We start from the raw sequence: 19,085 nt of genomic DNA, 5'->3' as shown, positions 1-19,085 counted from the left end.
GTAAAAAATAAAGGAAACGTGTGTTCAAAAATAGAAACTCTCTTTATTGAACAAAACTCGGGGAAACTGGGAAAAGGAGGTGGGAGAGGGGAGGGCAACTAAAATGATCAGGGGTTTGGAACAGGTCCCATATGAAGAGAGGCTCAAGAGACTGGGACTTTTCAGCTTAGAAAAGAGGAGACTGAGGGGGGATATGATAGGGTATGTCTACACTACCACCCTAGTTCAAAATAGGGTGGTAACGTAGGCAACCGGAGTTGCAAATGAAGCCCAGGATTTTAATTTCCCGGGCTTCATTTGCATAAAGCCGGGCACCGCCATTTTTAAATGTCCGCTAGTGCGGACTCCGTGCCGCGCGGCTACACGCAGCACGGACTAAGTAGTTCGGACTACGAAGCCTAGTCCGAACTACCTAGTCCATGCCGCGTGTAGCCGTGCGGCACAGAGTCCGCACTAGCGGACATTTAAAATTGGCGGCGCCTGGCTTTATGCAAATGAAGCCCGGGAAATTCAAATCCCGGGCTTCATTTGCAACTCTGGTTGCCTACGTTACCACCCTAGTTCGAACTAGGGTGGTAGTGTAGACATACCCATAGAGGTCTATAAAAACATGAGTGGTGTGGAGAGGGTGCATAAAGAAAAGTTCTTCATTAGTTCCCATAATAGAAGGACTAAAGGACACCAAATGAAATGAATGGGTAGCAGGCTTCAAACTAACAACAGAAAGTTCTTCTTCACAAAGCAAATAGTCAACCTGTGGAACTCCTTGCTGCAGGAGGCTGTGAAGGCTGGAACTATTACAGAGTTTAAAGAGAAGTGAGATAAAGTCATGGAGGTTGGGTCCATGGAGTGCTATTAGCCAGGGGGTAGAAATGGTGTCCCTGGCCTCTGTTTGTGGAAGGCTGGAGATGGATGGCACGAGACAAATGGCTTGGTCATTGTCTTTGGTCCATCCCCTCCAGGGTCCCTAGTGTTGGCCGCTGTCGGCAGACAGGCTACTGGACTAGATGGACCTTTGGTCTGACCCAGTATGGCCATTCTAAGCTCAGGGTTGGGGGTCTCAGTGGACCACCTTGATTTTCATGCCAACCTGCTCCTGGGTGGCCAGGCTGGCAGCTATCCTGCCCTAGATGGCCACTTTCCTGTGCCTAGTGCGGAGGTCGTGGATGAGGTCCACGATGTCCGCACTTGACCAGGCGGGCGCCTGCCTCTTGCGGACCCGGGCAGGCTCCCGGGAGCCGCCAGCCTGGTCCCGGGAAGAGGCGGAGGGCTGGGTGGCAGCAGGTAGCTGGCTCGAGCCTTGCCAGGTGCAGGGTCTGCTGGCTGGGTGCTGGCAGGCTTGCACCTGGCACAGGCACCGTAGTCAGCCCGTGCCCCTTTAAGGGCTCCGGGGCCGGAAGGGGGGCAGAAGAGTTTCCCTGGTGGTGCCCAGAGTGGCCACCAGGGAAAGCTGGGGAGGGCTAGCCTCCCACTAGTTCAAATTAAGTGGCTACACAGCTCTTAATTCGAACTAGTTAATTCAAACTAGGCATTTGTCCTCGTGGAATGAGGTTTACCTAGTTCGAATTAAGCGCTCCGGTAGTTCGAATTAAGTTCGAACTAGTGGATCGCTAGTGTAGCGCCTATCAAAGTTAATTCGAACTAACGTCTGTTAGTTCAAATCAACTTTGTAGTGTAGACATACCCCCACTGTTGATCACAGAAACATCCAGCTATTCTGGACCCTTGGGAGGAGAGCAAGTAAAGAACTCCCTCTTCTTTTTTCTCAATCCAACTTCTGTTTCCCAGTTTGAAATATTACATAGTGTATGGCCAAGTGAAGTAGCTTTCTCTGCTCCATGCTTGATAATACATTTGAAACACTAAGAAGGCTTTAACTATTTGTTTATACCAGCCTGGAAACTGAAGAAGAAGTCTTAGATAATGTGGCCTGATGTCAGTTTTTCCCTACATTGTATTCTCCAGAGTTTTGTCCTGTCTTGCTTTAATTGGCTCTCAAGTGATTAGGAATTCACTGCTGTCCTTGGGAAATGCTTCCACAGTGTAATAAATCTGTCAGAAAGTTTCCTGACATTCAATATAATTTTCCTTTTACTCATCCTCAGTCCAACACTCTCAGTTACACTCTCTTGGACTATCTCAAAAAATCACCTCTCTTCTCATATATCTGTCTCTCCCTACCCAACCCCCTTTAATAATGTTTCTTGTGCTTCTCTGAATGCTCTACAATTTGTCCCTATTTTTATTTTGTTGATGTACAGCTTGAAGTAAAAACCCTCTCTCTCTCCATCTTGTATGGAACATGTAGAATTCAAAAGAAAAAGATCTGGGGCTTGTGCCAGCACAATAGATCAGTCTCCTATTTGAGGGTTAGAAAAATCAAGTGAAATGGTAGTTTAACGTAAGAACGGCCATACTGGGTCAGACCAGCAGTCCATCTAGCCCAGTATCCTGGAGTCTGCCAACAGTGGCCAATATCAGACGCCCAAGAGGAAGGGAACACAACAGGTAATCTTCACATGATCCCTCCTGTCACCCACTTCCAGAGAAACAGGCTAGGCACACCATTCCCACCCATCCTGGCTAATAGCCATTGATGGACCTAATCTCCATGAATTTATCTAGTTTTTTTTTTGAACCCTGTTAAAGTCTTAGTCTTCACCACATCCTCTGGAAAGGAGTTCCAGAGGTTAACTGTTTGCTGAGTGAAGAAAAACTTCCTTTTGTTGTTTTAAACCTGCCGCCTATTAATTTCATTTGGTGACCCCTAGTTCTTATATTGTGGGAACAAGTAAATAACTTTTCCTTATTCACTTTTTCCATACCAGTCATGATTTTATAGACCTCTGTCATATCCCCCCTTAGTCTCCTCTTTTCTAAGCTGAAAAGTCCAAGTCTTTTTAATCTTTCTTCATATGGGACCCGTTCCAAACCCCTAATCATTTTTGCCCTTTTCTGAACCTTTTCCAGTGCCAATATCTCTTTTTTGAGAACATTTGTACACAGTATTCAAGAGATGGGTGTACCATGATTTTATATAGAGACAATAAGATTTGGACTAAGCTAATTCTAGCATCTAGACCTAAAAACTAGTTCGAATTAGCATTTTGCTAATTCGAACTAGCATGTCCACATTGAGTGGACCCTGAACCAAAGTTAAGGCTGGCCGGAAGCAGTGCCGGCAGGGCATCAGGTTAGGACTTAGAGCGTGGAGCTGCTGTCTCAGGCTAGCCGAGGGCTGTGCTTAGAAGGACTCGACCCCAACCCCGGACAGACAGTTCTCAGGGTTCCCCGCTTGCTTGTCTACCTCAATGAGGGACAGCAAAGCAGTCCTGTCTTGGAGTGCCCACACTCGGCACATCACAGCACTCAGCCATCAGCCCAACTGCACTTGCCGCAGGCTGCCATCCGGGGGAGGGGAGTCAATCGGGGGGCTTCAGGAGAGTTTCCACCCTGAGGAGCCCGCAGAGCCACCCCAGTCCTCCCCATCAGGGGCTCGTACCCCATTCCTCCCTCACCTCCTTCCACTTACCCCTCCCTAGCCCCCCTTCCTGATGTAAAAAATAAAGGACACATGTTCAAAAATAGAAACTCTCTTTATTTAACAAAACTGGGGGGGAGGGGATTAATCTCTGGGGAGACTGGGAAAAGGAGGTGGGAGCGGGGAAGAGAGAAGGGAGGAGAGAGGAGGGGGAAACCTGGGAGGAGGGAGCTGGAAGGGGAAAGCCAAGGGTATAAGGAGGAGGGGAAGTATCAAACTATGGTACGCCATATCTTCAGTACTGTGTACAGATGTGATTTCCTCACCCCAAAAAAGATATTTTGGCCTTGGAAAGGGTTCCGAAATGGGCAACTAAAATGATCAGGGGTTTGGAACAGGTCCCATATGAAGAGAGGCTAAAGAGACTGGGACTTTTCAGCTTAGAAAAGAGGAGACTGAGGGGGGATATGATAGAGATCTATAAAATCATGAGTGGTGTGGAGAGGGTGTATAAAGAAAAGTTCTTCATTAGTTCCCATAATAGAAGGACTAAAGGACATCAAATGAAATGAATGGGTAGCAGGCTTCAAACTAACAACAGAAAGTTCTTCTTCACAAAGCAAATAGTCAACCTGTGGAACTCCTTGCTGCAGGAGGCTGTGAAGGCTGGAACTAGAACAGAGTTTAAAGAGAAGTGAGATAAAGTCATGGAGGTTGGGTCCATGGAGTGCTATTAGCCAGGGGGTAGAAATGGTGTCCCTGGCCTCTGTTTGTGGAAGGCTGGAGATGGATGGCACGAGACAAATGGCTTGGTCATTGTCTTCGGTCCATCCCCTCCAGGGTACCTAGTGTTGGCCGCTGTCGGCAGACAGGCTACTGGGCTAGATGGACCTTTGGTCTTATCTAGTACGGCCATTCTTATGTTCTTATGTTCTAGGCTCAGGGTCGGGGGGCTCACTGGACCAACTTGATTTTCATGCAGACCTGCTCCTGGGTTTGTATGTGGCCTTTGGTGGCCAGGCTGGCAGCTATCCTGCCCTAGACGGCCACTTTCCTGTGCATAGTGTGGAGATCTTGGACGTTGGAGGCCTCCCTCCAAACCTGGATGAGGTCCACGATCTCTGCACTAGACCAGGCAGGCGCCCACCTCTTGCGGCTCCGGGCAGGCTCCTGGGAGCCGCCAACCTGGTCCCAGGAAGAGGTGGAGAGCTGGGTGGCAGCAGGTGGCTGGCTCGTGCCGTGCCAGGTGCAGGATCTGCTGGCTGGGTGCCGGCAGGCTTGCACCTGGCACGGGCACCGTAGCCAGACTGTGCCCCCTTATGAGCTCCGGGGCCGGGACGAGTTTCCCTGGTTGAGCCCAGAGTGGCCACCAGGGCAAGTTGGGAAGGGCTAGCCTCCCACTAGTTCGAATTAAGTGGCTACACAGCCCTTAATCCGAACTACTTAATTCGAACTAGGCGTTAGTCCTCGTAGAATGAGGTTTATCTAGTTCGAATTAAGCGCTCCGCTAGTTCGAATTAAGTTCGAACTAGCGGTTTGCCTGTGTAGCGCCTATGAAAGTTAATTCAAACTAACGGCTGTTAGTTCAAATTAACTTTGTAGTGTAGATATACCCTATCATATAGTACATACAGTTGGAATTATTTTTTCCGATGTGCATTACTTTACATTTGTCAACATTAAATTTCATTTGCCATTTAGTTGCCCAATAACTTAGTTTGGTGAAACTCTTCACAGTCTGCTTTGGTCTTCACTATCTTGAGTAGTTTGGTATCATCTGCGAATTTTGCCACCTCCCTGTTTACTCCTTTCTCTAGATCATGTATAAATAATTTGAATTGAATTGGTCCTAGGACAGACCCTTGGGGGACTCCATTAGTTACCTCTCTCCAGCCGAAAAACTTACCATTTATTCCTACGCTTTATTTCCTGTCTTTTAACTAGTTATCAGTCCATGAAAGGACCTTCCCTCTTATCCGATGTCAACTTACTTTACTTAAGAGCCTTTGGTGAGGTACCTTGTCAAAGGCTTTCTGGAAATCTAAGTATCCACTGGATCCCTCTTGTCCACTTGTTTGTTGACCCCTTCAAAGAACTTTAGCAGAAGTTCTATACTAATAAGTTCTTATACTAATAAGGCATGATTTCCCTTTACAGAAACCATATTGACTTGAGTTTAGCAAGTCAGGATCATGCTACGTTATTAGAAATGCCTTCCCCTGTGTCATCGTACACTGAATGCCTTTTTCTCCAAAGTTTGTACAGAGCTCACATAAATGAGAAGATTCCAAAATCTAATTTCCAGTAAGGGTGGGACAGTTTCATCCCTGATGTAACTCCACTGACTTTATTAGTATTACTGGCATCTGAGGCAGAAGCAGGCTCAGTTTTTGGAAACGTGACATTAACTCAATTTTTACAAAATTTGTGAGATTTCTAGTAGTGTGGGGTAAGGTTTAAGTTTGAGATCAGACGCATGACTGCTATCTTTCCTGGTTCCACATTTATGTCCATAAACCTCCTCCTTCATGATTTCTTTTAATAATGTCTCTTTGCTGGTCTACTTCCTTGTCTCAAGATCTTCAGAAACTGGGACTCCATGGAAGCAACGGGCTTAGAGAAAAGGGGATGGAGTCAATGAGAAAGGGAGTGAGCATGAGTCTGTTCTGACAAACACATAATAAACAGAATTTTGGGTTTCTATTTTCTTTCCCAATACCTGAAGATCTATCAGAGCTTCTCCTGTACAGTGTATCACCAGGTACTTAGAAAAGCATAGTGATATGCACTGGAAATTAGACTCTGCTTTTAGTATAATGACAGCCCATGGTAGTACTCTGTGAGAGGGGGACTTACACCAGACCAATGCTTACAAGGCAGGGAATGCTTAAGAAAAAGTGGAGGGTTCATGCAATTGAAAACATAGATCAAGCATTCATGTGAAATAAGCTGAGACGCACGACAAAGATTCTTCGGTGAAACAAATCTCTGATGCAGTCTTGACACAGTGGACTCATAAATTGTGTTGTTTTTAGTTTCAGGAGCCAGTGGGAGCAAGGACCAGGAACTTGGCTATGTGACAGCCGCATTGGGGAACACATGGAGTCACAGTGTCAACACAAGGCTCATATTACAGTATCATGACTTGCACACAAAACAGGTGAGGAATTTATCAGGAAAAAACAGTAAAAAATGAGTGCCCAGAGCTTCCTACCCTATGGTTTATGGGATAAACTCACTGTGAGTTCTGCCCAATTGGCTCAGAGAGGGCTCTGTGAAAATGCTATCCCCTTGTGCTTGGGATTATGATTTATGGAGTGCATTGACACCCAGTTCTGTTGGGTGAGGGACATTCCTTCAGTGTTCTGACACCTTGTGTTCTGGAGCAGTGATAGTGTTTTCTAAGTCAGTGGTGTGCAGTCTTTTTTGATCTGTGACCCCCGTGTCCTGGGGGCCACCAACTGCTGGGTCCAGCCCCCAGCTGGTCAGATCTAGGCACTGCGCCGCGGGGGCCACCAAATGACGGGCCCACCCCCTGGCTGGCCAGATCTGAGTACCTCTCCGCGGGGGCCGCCAACCGCCTGGCCCAGACCTCAGCTGGTTGGATCTAAATGCTGTGACCCCTGGGAAGACATCTGCAACCCCCTTGCGGGTTGCAACCCACGGATTGTGCATCACTGTTCTAAGTGACTGAAGTTCTGGAGATGGAGAAGTTCTGAAGTTCTTGTCCTTTGAGGACCTACATAATCATTGATCCTTGGGACAGTGATCCATGTGCCCTGCACTCTGTATGCTATCTGAGTTTCTACCAGTAAAATACTTGCCATGAGTATTCATATAGAAACCCTTACAGTTTTTCAGCTCTGTGCAAGTGAAATTTTCCTGTCTCCATCTGCAGTAATAATAGCTTTTGAATGCAAACATGATGGAAATTTTCCAGGGTCATATTTGCAGTAGCAAGGGAGCTCACTGTTTTCTCTGAGAAATGTCACGATGTGCAGTGAAATGTGGTAGCCTTTTTTTGCTTTCAAAAATCATCTTTTTCATTTTTGAGAAATCTGGTGAAAAATTCAGTTCCAAGACATTAATACATTTGCTTGTTGAAAGGCCAGCAAAACTCATGATGTAACTTATTCCCTTGGGATGTCTGTGGTTGGACTTTCTTAGTTTTGCATGTCTTATTATTATGCCAATATAACTCTTTCCAAAGATCCTGCCACTCTTTCTAACATTACCCATTTCCTTTGACTTAAAGTCAAGGTGTTGTTGGAAAAATTACCATGTAAAACTTTCTTCTTTCTTTTATTTGTTCCCAATGTGTCTGCCAGTCAGAGCTTCTGATTTTACTGCCACAAACCAATGGTTCCTTCTGCTAGCCTGCCAGGGACCATACAGATAATAGACTAATTCCACCATGCACATCATTAGTGAAGTTGTCATTTCAGCATCTTAATTTCTGGGAATGATGTATTGTGCAAAACAGAAACTTCACAGGTGGAATTTGTATCAAAGAGAAGTAGAAAAGGCATCTTTTGACTCATAGAATAGGCACATTTAATTTGGAGCTACTGAAAAATAAATTTGGAATCCATAATGTAATTTGCACAGCAACACATTTCTGAGGACAGCTATACCCTTAGTGCAAACTGGAAGCTGTAGTCCAGTACACAGCAGTCTCATCATAAGCCCAGCATAAAGGCTCTCAGATCCTCAGTTTAGGTATTGAAAACAAGACTTACAATACAAAGTAAGCAAACTAAAATGCATACAGTTATCATTGTGCCTCTGGAAGTGCAAAGTAATTTTTTTTGGTAGCCAACTTCTTAGGATACTGTCCCTTCTATAAGTAGTCTTTGAAAATCTCTCCTGCATCGGTCTCCTGCATCGGTCTTGAGTTCCTGAGGAAATTCCTTTTACTCTAGCTTCCCTTCACCCATCCATATACCTCTGTTATAAAAATTGCTGGGATGTGAAATAATATATCCAAGAGGGGCCTCCCTTGATATTCCACTTTCCTTGGAATGGATCCAGGGTTCTGTTTCTTACTGGGAATCTCACTCAGAGAAGGGAAAAATCAGCACCTGAAATACAGAGCTATATTCCTTCCTAGTATGAAGCTAGTATAGTGGGAGAGGATCCGTAACTAGGCCAGAGAGATTTCCTAAAGCGAAATATGTGAGGGGTATCCCAGCAGAGGTTGCTAGATGCTCATTCTCAGTTGTGGAATACTCATTTTCTTGGGGCAGACTTGGATATTATGTGGGTGTTCATAATCCCAAACGAACCGGGAAAGGGTGACTCCAACACATCAGATTGGAGAATTAATATTTGAGTGTAATCAGGGAAATGTAGCACAGAAGTCTGGCCAAAGATCTCTTATTTCAGACAAGGCACTGTCATGTTGCATAGTGCAGTGGGCAGTTTTAAGCCCCTCATGACTGGTGAGTTCTACTCCAAGAGAAGTCAGGGTGGCAGGTAATGAAACATGTATAAGAGTTTGCCTGTCTCAAAATGGACCATACTTGTTTTTTTGTGTGGAGAACAGCAGCTTATTTTAGTGCCTTCTTTAGAACCCAGGAGGAGCTGGGGTTGTGTGAGGAAATACTTCCTTTTGTTTATTTTAAACAGCTGCCTATCAATTTTCATTTGGAAACCCCTAGTTATGAGAAGGACTAAATAACACTTCCTTATTTACTTTATCCACACCAGCCAAGATTGTATATACCACTATCATATCCCCCCTTAGCCATCTCTTTTCCAAGCTAAATAGACCCAGTCTGATTAATCTGTCTTCATATGGACACTGTCCCATAGTTCTGTTGCCCTTTTCTGTACCTTTTCAAATTTCACTGTATCTTTTTTGAGATGGGGTGACCACGTCTATGCACAGTATTCAATACATGGGCGTAGTATGGATTTATATAAAGGCAGTGTGATATTTTCTGTCCTCTCTCTCCCTTTCCTAATGATTCCCAACATTCAATTTGCTTTTTTGACCACTGCTGCATTTTTTGAATGGCTGTTTTCAGAGAACGATCCACAGTGGCGTTAAGTTCTCTTTCTCCAGTAGTAACAGCTAATTTAGACGTCATCATTTTGTTATGTATAGTTATGATTATTTTCCAATGTGCATTACTTTGCATTTATCAACATTGGGCAACAAAATAGGAGATGAAATTCAATCACCCAGTGTCAAAGTCCCTTAGTAACTCTTTGCAGTCAGCTTTGAACTTAATTATCTTGAGTAGTTTTGTATCAGCTGTAAATTTTGCCTTCTTACAGTTTATTCCTTTTTCCAGATCATTTATGAGTATGCTGTGTTGAGCATTTATGAGTACTGTTGAGCAATATCTGACTCTTGGAAGACACCACTATTTATCTTTGTCAATTCTGAAAACTGATATTTGTTCCTACCCTTTGTTTCCTATTTTAACAAATTACTGATCCATGAGAGAATCTTTCCTTGTATACCATGACAGCTTACTTTGCTTAAGAGCCTTTGGTGAAGGGCCTCATCAAAGGCTTTCTGGAAATCTCAATACGCTAGATCCACTGTGTCCCCCTTGTCCATATGCTTGTTGAACCTTTCAAAGAATTCTAGTAGATTAGCGAGACATGATCTTCCCAATTAACTGTGTTCATCTATGTGTCTGATAATTCTGTTATTTACTATAGCTTCAACCAATTTGCCTGGTACTGACATTAAGCTTACCAGACAGTAATTGCTATGATCACCTCTGAAGTTTTTAATTTTTTTTTAAGTGGAATCACATTATTTATCCTCCAGTCATCTGGTACAGAAGCTCATTTAAATAATAAGTTACATACCAGAGTTAGTAGTTCTGTAATTTCACCTTTGGGTTCCTTCAGGAAAGAATGTTCCTGAGCTGGAATCTCCAGTATGTCACAAAATTAATCATGCCATTCAAGAACTAGGGGTATTAAAAGGGTTAACCAGTTAAATGCTAGTGTTTAACCAATTAACTATTTTAAATTAGGGCATGATGCCTGATCCAGTGTGGGGTCCCTCCACCTGGCCAGGGGCTGCTCTGCCCCGGTGCGTTTGGCCACTGCTGGAGTTTACTGGCAAGGGACAATCAACCAATAAGCATACCATTAAGCCTCATGCTTACCGGTAGAGCCCAAAAAATCTGCAGATATCCACTTTATATCTGTAGACATGAATGCGGATATTTGTGGTTCATTTTTGTGGATTTGGATGCAGATACCAATTTTGTATCTGCACAGGGCTTTACTTACTGGTATGCTTACTGGTTAACTGTTTAACATCCCCTACCAAGAACACAAGCACATTCTGTTAATAACAACTGAGGACTCGGTCCCTAAACTTCTGTGAAATGTGGTGATGAAATGAAAGAGCTCTGAGGAGGATGGCAAAAGAAGTTCTCTGTAGACTCCTTTATAAGGCGAATTTGCCAGCATTTTTATATGTATAAAATAATAATGTATTTGTTTTTCTCTAACCAAATAGGTCATTGACCTAGAACTAGGGTAGGCATCAAACAGTGACATTTTATTCACTTTCCTGAAGTCTACACAGAATAATATAGGCCCATTGTGTTTGGGCCAAAAATAGTGAGTTTTACTGGGACTACCCAGCCCCTTAGCTTTTTTATTGCCTTTGCTTCCTGCATGCGAGTCAATAGACTCAGAGATTTATGGTCCCACATCCACTGAACTCTCTTCTGGAGCTGACACATTCAGGGTTTTTAAAGACTGATATGCTATTTTATCACTTCCTTCTTTTCTGCCAAAGATAGGGTCCTGGACTAGATGATCCACTGGTCTAATCTGTATAGCAATTACTATGGTCTGGTTTCACTTTATACTACACAAGAAAGTTGTGGAGCACATCATATTGCATTAATAAAGCAATTTGAGATGCTCAGATAGAAGGTGCTGCTGATGATAATCCTTTTTCTGTGGTGTTCCTTACAAAGAGGATGTGTGTTGGATGAAAATAAAGGTCATAATTTTCACAGTCTAGAAAGGGTAACTTGTTAGTTGACAGTTTTCCTGATTCAGGTAAAGTGTTGCAATTTCACAAATCCACTGTGACACAAAAACAAATACAAGACTTCCCTCGTCAGAGTGATACCAGACATAACTTTCAGGATGCCCTTGGTTACAGATCAGCTGTTTTTGTCCTCATTCGATTTGTGCTGTATGAATAGCATTCCAACCTTGTGACTGATAACCATGAACTTCAATGGAGAGGTGGAGATAAATAATGAAAAAATGGTGTGCAAAACGTTTTGGGGGTGAGTCTTCCAAACTTTATATATGTTCGTCTACATGCAGTGTGCTTGTAGCCATGTTAGTCTCAGGATATTAGAGAAACAAATCGGGTGAGATATCTTTTATTGTACTAACTTCTGGACAGAGATTGCTTGATGCACATTGTTTTTTTATGTTTGTCATTCCACCAATGACTAAGAAATGACCATTAACCATGCAACAAAACCTACAGTGTTTTTATTCTACAGCCATTGGAGCAAAAGTTAATTAACTCAATTCTAAGGAATCTACTGACATGGTTCTGTTAGCAAGTGAGGGGAATAAGATAGAATAGTGTCAGGCTGGCTTTTTCTCAGTAAGAAAGAGAGAAAGCAAATAAACTATGGGGCATTTGCACAGAAGAGAGGAAATAAGTGCTAATCACGGGGTAATATGTGGTTAATACTGTTTTTATACTGGCATTAGTATACTGGAGTATAATGAATACAGTGAATATATTTGCAAATGATGTCAAATGTAGGCACATATGAAAACAGAGTGGAGAATTATTGCTCCAAATTAGAGAGGACTCTGGACATTATAGAGAGATGGACATATTTTTGCAGGAGGTGAAATGTTCAGATTTAATCTAAAGAAATTGAGTATTTAGGGCCTTGCCAAATTCACAATCAGTTGTGGGCAATTTTGATGGTCAGAGGTTTTTTAAAATAGTAAATTTCATGACTTCAGCTATCTCAATTTGAAATTTCAGCATTGCAATTGTAGTGGTTATGACCCAAAAAGGAATTGTGCGGGAGTTGCAAGGTTATTGTAAGGGGAGTTGTGGTACTGCCACCCTTATTTTTTTGCTGCTGGTGGTGATGGTGCTACTTTCAGAGGTGCGTGGCTGGAGAGCAGCAGCTGCTGGCAGGAACCCCAGCTCTGAAGGCAAAGTCACCAGCAGCAGCAGCGCAGAAGTAAGTGTGGCCATACCATATAAGGCCATCCTTGCTTCTGCAGTACTGCTGGTGGTGACTCTGTCTTCAGAGCTGAGTGCATAACCAACAGTGCAGAAGAAAGGGTGGCAATACTGCAACCCCCTCCCCAAAAAACAATCTTGTGGCAAACATCCCCTGCAACTCCCTTTGGGATCAGGACCACCAATTTGAGAAATGTTGGTCTCCTTGTGAAATCTGTATAGTATACGGTAAAAGCACACAAAACTCCAAATGTCATGGTGGTGGGCAGCTAGATTGCATAGCCTGTGGTGCCTTTTTCATGGCTGTTAATTTGGTAAGGCCCTATTGAATTTACACTGAGTGGGAAGCATGCCCAGCACAAGTACAATATAAATAATATAGTTGTGCCTTCTATAGTGTCCAGCGGAGCTGACAGTCTTGCTGAGCCCCCAGACAAGGTGGGAGGGGGCCCAGCTCTGCACTTCCAGAAGAGGCAGGGCTGGGGTCGCCAGTCCTCAACACTACCCAGAGTACATCCCACCACTCCTCCTCCACCCTGGCAGCCCTTTCAGACACCCAGAGCATATCCTGGTGGCTCTCCAGTGGTGATTTAAAGGCCCAGGGCTCAGGCCACCACTCCAGAATCACCAGGGCCCAGAGCAATTGTCCCCTGGCCCCTGTTGTCTGCGGGCCTGATAGTCTTCCCTATAAACTGTATCCCCAAATACAGTTGCTATAACTAACTGTTACAAAGTTAAATGATAAAAGCAAATGCAGACATAGACGGGAAGAAGAGATATTCTCCGATGAGTCTGGAAATTAATTTATTAGTGTTAGGATATGTCTGTACAGCAAGGAAGAAGCCACAACTGCCCCATGCCTGCAACCTCAGGTTTGCAGAGCGCAAGCTGCAGGGCTCTTGTTGCTGTATAGACTTCTGGGATTGTGCTGAAGCCAGAACTCTAGGACCCTCTGAGGTGGGAAGGTTCTAGAGCTCAGGTTCTAGACCACACCTGAAAGTCTGCACAGCAATGACAGAGTACCATAGTCTGTGCCTTGTGAGTCCAAGTCAACAGGCTTAGGCCAGCCATGAGTTTTCCTTGACTATGCAGACATACCATCAGGCAAAGCAGAAACACCTAAAGCTATTCTTGATGGCAGGATCTGCAGTTGCAAGGCAGAGAAGAACCTAGTTCCATTTTCATGAGAAGAGCAGAGAGAGCTAAGATCTTTGAGGTGAGCATGGGCACGCTGTTGGAGAGTTTCAAACGCAGCAGCAGATTTGAACTGGATTCTGAAATGGATCTTGAGCCAACAAAGGTGTTTGAGTATGTGGGGGACGTGGTCGTGTCTCTTTGCATGTGTGAGTCAGGAAGTACCGTTCTGCTCATGCTGCAGTCTGGTGAGCTGGGATTTGGGGAAGCCCTAGAGAAGGCAATTTCAATAGTCAAGGCAAGTGAAGTTGAAGTCCAAGGATTTCAGCAGAAGTGTAATTCAAAGCATTGACAGGCCTGAACGTATTTGTACAGACTGTGTCTCCTTCTTGTGGCCTGGATCTCTGTGTGAAACCCCAGCTGACATCCACTTCAGTCCCATATATTGATTGAGGACAGCATATGGCCCAGGTACAGTGCTGCTTTTTAAGCAGTAATGCATGAAAAAAACATTAGAGGTGATATTGACTAATGTGTTGACCACTAATTCAATGCAAAGTAGTGGCAAAAATGGATATTACTATTCCAGATAGTAATATGTGGAAGATAAATAATACCTCTCTAGGGCAAAGAGCTGGGTGTGGAAGTAGAAGTGGAATTCAGTTAGAAGATTGCCTGTTACAGACAATATTGTGCCACACCACTGTATACCATACCTATAATATAGAAAATGAGCCTTCTGAAGATAACGCCAGGTAAAAAAAATAGATTTCCTGCTAGACAAAGAGAAATGATTGTTTGAATGAGTCATTTGAAGGGATGAATGTATTTCCATGGAGTACATTTTCCAAGTAGTGATTATACTATAATGGTTCAGTGTTATGAAGAACATAGTTTCAAAGTATTTCGATGTACTTTAAGATAGATTTGTTCCCAGACCACAAAGCAGGTTTAGGTAACCAGATTTACAGTCTGATTAACCCAGACTCTGTATCACACACTTCATGGGGGTTTGGGAGGAGAGGTTCTCCAAGAAGATTATTTTACCCAAGCTTGTAGAATTTGAACAATCACATAATTAGAAAAGAAATCTCCTTATTACAGCACATTGAGATGAATCATTCTCATCTGCCAAACCCTCATAAAAAGCTGCTAATATTTTTCACATAATTTTTAATCTATATTTATTTGAGAATCGTGCTATTTCCTTTGCTGTCCCCATTTTCCTTGTTTTTCCAATGGAGTTAAAATTGTAATGTGACTGATTCTATTTAACCTTACTTCACTGTTCATTCTCAAATACACTTTCTTGGTATGTAGTCTCTTTGTGCATCATCATCATCATCATGCAGCCCGCAGCCTCTATGTTTGAAGCCCACGGTGCGGTTTGGGTTTACACAGGGCTCAACACGCAGGCCACAGGTGGGATCCTTTGAACATGGCCTCCATTGGGAACACGCTCCACAATAGTGAGCACTGAAAGATGCAAACGGATGGACTGGCTAGAATGGGGTGTTGGTTTTTCTAGCCCCCAGGAGCACCAGGGAATTGTGGGAAGTGCTTTGTATTCATGCCCACCAGTGTGAAATAAGCTATTTGCATATATATTTGCATGTATATGCAACCACATGTAAGGTACGGCGTGTGCTGTGAGTACTATTGTGGCCCCTGGGGCTTTCAAAGTTGAGTAGCCCTGGTTTAGGCGGTAGCACATCTCTCACTACTCATCAGATTTGTTTGCTCTTCTGAAACCTATAGTAGGTTTCCTTTTTCTCAGATACTCATCAAAATCATTGCTCTAAGAGAAAACAAACAGTGAAATGACTTTCCAGCATCTCAGAAGAACTGCGTGTAAGCTTGAAAGGTTGTCTGTCACCAACGGAAGTAGGTCCAATAAAAGATATTACCTGACCCACTTGTCTCTCTCTTGTTTCCAGATGGCTGTTTCATTTTTCCATTTTGCCTTTTCTGTGGCAAGATGCTTCTGTTGGTCCTGAAGTTTCAAAGAGTGGCAAGTGTGGAGACACTGAGGAAGCATTGAGAGTTCTATGACCCCTATTTCCCTCTGGCTTTTGTAGATCCTTTCTCTAGGGGTATGTCTAGACTGCATCCCTCTGTCGGCAGAGAGATGCAGATTAGGCAGGTCAACATTGCAAATGAGGCAGGGATTTAAATATCTCACGCCTAATTCGCATAAAAATGGCCACTGTGTTTTGCCAACTCAGCACTTTGTCGGCAAAAAGTGACAGTGTAGAGGGGGCTCTGTCGAGAAAGAAAGCCTTTTTCGACAGATCCCTTATGCCTCCTGCGGGGAGATTTCCAGGATCTGTCGAAAAAGGCTTTCTTTCTCGACAGATCCCCCTCTAGACTGCCACTTTTTGCAGACAAAGTGCTGAGTCGGCAAAACGCGGTGGCCATTTTTATGCAAATTAGGCATGGGATATTTAATCCCTGCCTCATTTGCAATGTCGACCTGCGTAATCTGCATCCCTCTGCTGACAGAGGGATGCAGTCTAGACATACCCTAGGATAAGTAGGCTACTGCTGTGTCCTGCCTTGCCTAAAAATTTGAACTCAAGGCCTAATGATAAAGTTTTGGTAATAAGATTGCACAGTATATGAGAGGTTGAAATTTTAGTATATTTTAGACATTTAGCAGGTGTTTTAAAAAGAAAAGGTCAGATGAGCATGGGTGTAAGGTTTTCAACTGATAATCCTGTAGGCTGAAGTCTTCCACTTATCCACAGGGCAGATACAGTCACAGGCAGTGACGATTAGAGATGTTAAATATCAGTTAATTGAATGGTTGATTAGCCTCATGAATTCTTATCAGTTACTTGACTATTCCGTAGTCCCTGGGGGTGTGGCTGGCAGCCAGTGTGCTCTGGCCCCACTCCTGAGGAGTCCCCTGCCAGTCCACATTGGTGCCTCTGTTTCAAAGGCAGCAGCTCGGAGTGCCTGGTGGGAGCTGGTCTGTGAAGGGAACCAGTTTAAAAACAAGCTCCCTTCGTGGACTGGATGCCTGTCACCTCATGTTGCTGCCTCTGATACAGTGGTAGCAGGGTAGGGTGGCAGCAGCCCCTGTCCGGGGGAGTCTGAGCTCCCAGGCCTGGCGCGAGCCAGAACTGAGCCAGGCTGCTTGCCAGCCTAGCTCCTAATATACTTTAAATGCAAAGCTGCAGCAGGGGTAGGTCCCTGACCCATAGCAAGCCAGGACTGAGCTAGGCTGCTGGCCAGTCTGCTGAAAAATTTTCTAGGGGGAGGGGAGAAACATATGTAGTCTATAGAATTAACCTGTAAGCGTTTGCTATTACACTAAGTCTTGCAAATGCAGATCCTGCCATCCAGAATAGATTTAGGTGTTTCTTCTTTGCCTACTGGTATGTCTGCATAGTCAAGGAAATCTCATGGCTGGCCTAGGCCTGTTGACTTGGACTCACAAGGCACTATTACATCCCTAGTTACAATGCAAGCTTAAAGAGCTTTATGAGAACAGGATGAGGCTGCACATACTAATGTACTGTGCAATGATACATATGGTTATTATAACAATCTGGTGCGGAGTTAAACAAGCTAAGGCTCTAAATGCAAATGATGCCATAGAGGAAAAGGCACAGTAACAAATTTCTAGAAGTGACGCATCATCAGGCCACTTTGCTGACGTATATGTTTGTTCATGCTTCTGCTGTTTGCAATGAGCTGTCCCTGCTAATGGACTTGTATGGGATGTATGCACAACATAAATACTGCCTGAGTACTGTCTGCGCTGAATGGGTCTGGATTTATGGACTACTCCTGTTATCAAAGGGCTTTTACACAGGAAGAATGTTTATATTATATCAGTCTTAACCATGCACCATTTAGTCAGGGACTCAGAGACCACACTGGTGAGTACTCTTTAAGAACCTAAAGAGCAAGGAAAAGGGCCTCAATAGAATGAAGTAGAACGGAATGGAATCCTGTGTTTCACTCCGCCTTTCATTTAATCAGCTTTTCAAAAATGTTAAGTGAATTTTATGCTGGTAAAGAGTGCCAGATTGAGAGCCCTGAAAAATGTTTATTCCCAGAAGAGGTAACACACAGGCAGCAGCTGTGCAAACTTCTCAACTCCCGCTTCTACTCATGTGGGGCATTCCAGACAAGGAGTGGGAACAGCTCTAGACATGTGAGGGAAGTTCAGTCATTCAGTCCTGAGCCTTTCTGCTGAAAGCCGCCAATAAAGGGGGACAGCTGTGTTTTGGACACTTGTCCACTAGTAACTGAACTGCAACATCCAAATTAGTTCTCACAGACCAATAGGGCAGCTTTCAGCTGGTAATTCCATTTGGTCACTGCCAACTTGGCTGGATATGAACTAATGACTTAATAATCATACTAGCAGTTATACCGAGCATCACATTTTCAAATTACTGTACAAACATGAATACATATTCCCACACCACTTTTGAGAGGCAGGTCAATATTATTCTTATTTTGCAGATAAGGGAACTGAGTCACAGAGAACTGAAATGCAACTACTAGAACCACTCTCTGACCCCTCTCTTTAAATTTCTTCACAGGTTTCCTCCATTACTTGACATTTTAGTTTCTTCTCTTGTCTTTCCAAGACCCTGCATGAGTCTTCCTCTCCATTCATATCCAACTTTATCTCTTGTCACATTGACAGGATGGAAAGCAGTGATACTCTCTTCAAGCCTCATTGTCCATCTTCATGCTTTTTTCTTGCTACTCCTTTATATAAGAAATCCTTTTTTTAAATGATGGTCTGTAAGGTCCCTGCCTTCTCACTAATATCCCTCCAGAAGACTTACTTCTGCCACCAACACTACAAAAAATGAGCCAAAAGTGGCATTGTATTGTTATTGAAATTTTGTATCAGCAAAAAGAAACCTTTTACTTTTCTATGCTTTATACCAGTGTTTGCTGACTAAGCATAATCTTATTGATTTGTCCTTCCTCCCCCAAATGTTCTCTACTGTTTTGTTACCTTATCCCCTTCATTGCATGAGGAGGGACTGTGTCTTCTGCTCTGTGATGTGAAACATCTACCATGTTTGGTCTCAGCAGGACTGGAACACATTGCCAGGATAGGAAGGGAAAGTTTACTCATAATACAGCAACTCCAATTGTAAACAGAGGACTTCAGTCTCCAGTACTGTTAATTCAGCATGTTTTACAAAAACTAAATTCACAATTCACTAAGACATTTTAAATAGGGGAGCAAGGGAGATGCAAGGGGTAACTCAATCTGAT

At 43.6% G+C, this 19,085-nt stretch overlaps 1 protein-coding gene across 3 annotated transcripts in view; it reads left to right on the top strand.

Annotated features, from left to right (window-relative positions):
* The window catches only part of RAD51B (RAD51 paralog B), a 625,639-nt gene that overhangs the window by 388,089 nt on the left and 218,465 nt on the right, over positions 1-19,085 (top strand). For all 3 annotated transcript variants that reach the window (XR_016349667.1, XM_075927356.2, XM_089778529.1), the window contains one exon: positions 6,517-6,641. Coding sequence is in view for 2 of the 3 variants with exons in the window: in XM_075927356.2 (XP_075783471.2) it covers positions 6,517-6,641 (125 nt within the window). In the remaining variant the exon portion in view is untranslated. The remainder of the gene's footprint in view (positions 1-6,516; positions 6,642-19,085) is intronic.

This window comes from Pelodiscus sinensis, chromosome 5 (genome assembly GCF_052426305.1).
Source record: "Pelodiscus sinensis isolate ZL-2025 chromosome 5, ASM5242630v1, whole genome shotgun sequence".
Classification (NCBI taxonomy): domain Eukaryota; kingdom Metazoa; phylum Chordata; order Testudines; family Trionychidae; genus Pelodiscus; species Pelodiscus sinensis.
This window is presented reverse-complemented; position numbering and strand designations above follow the sequence as displayed.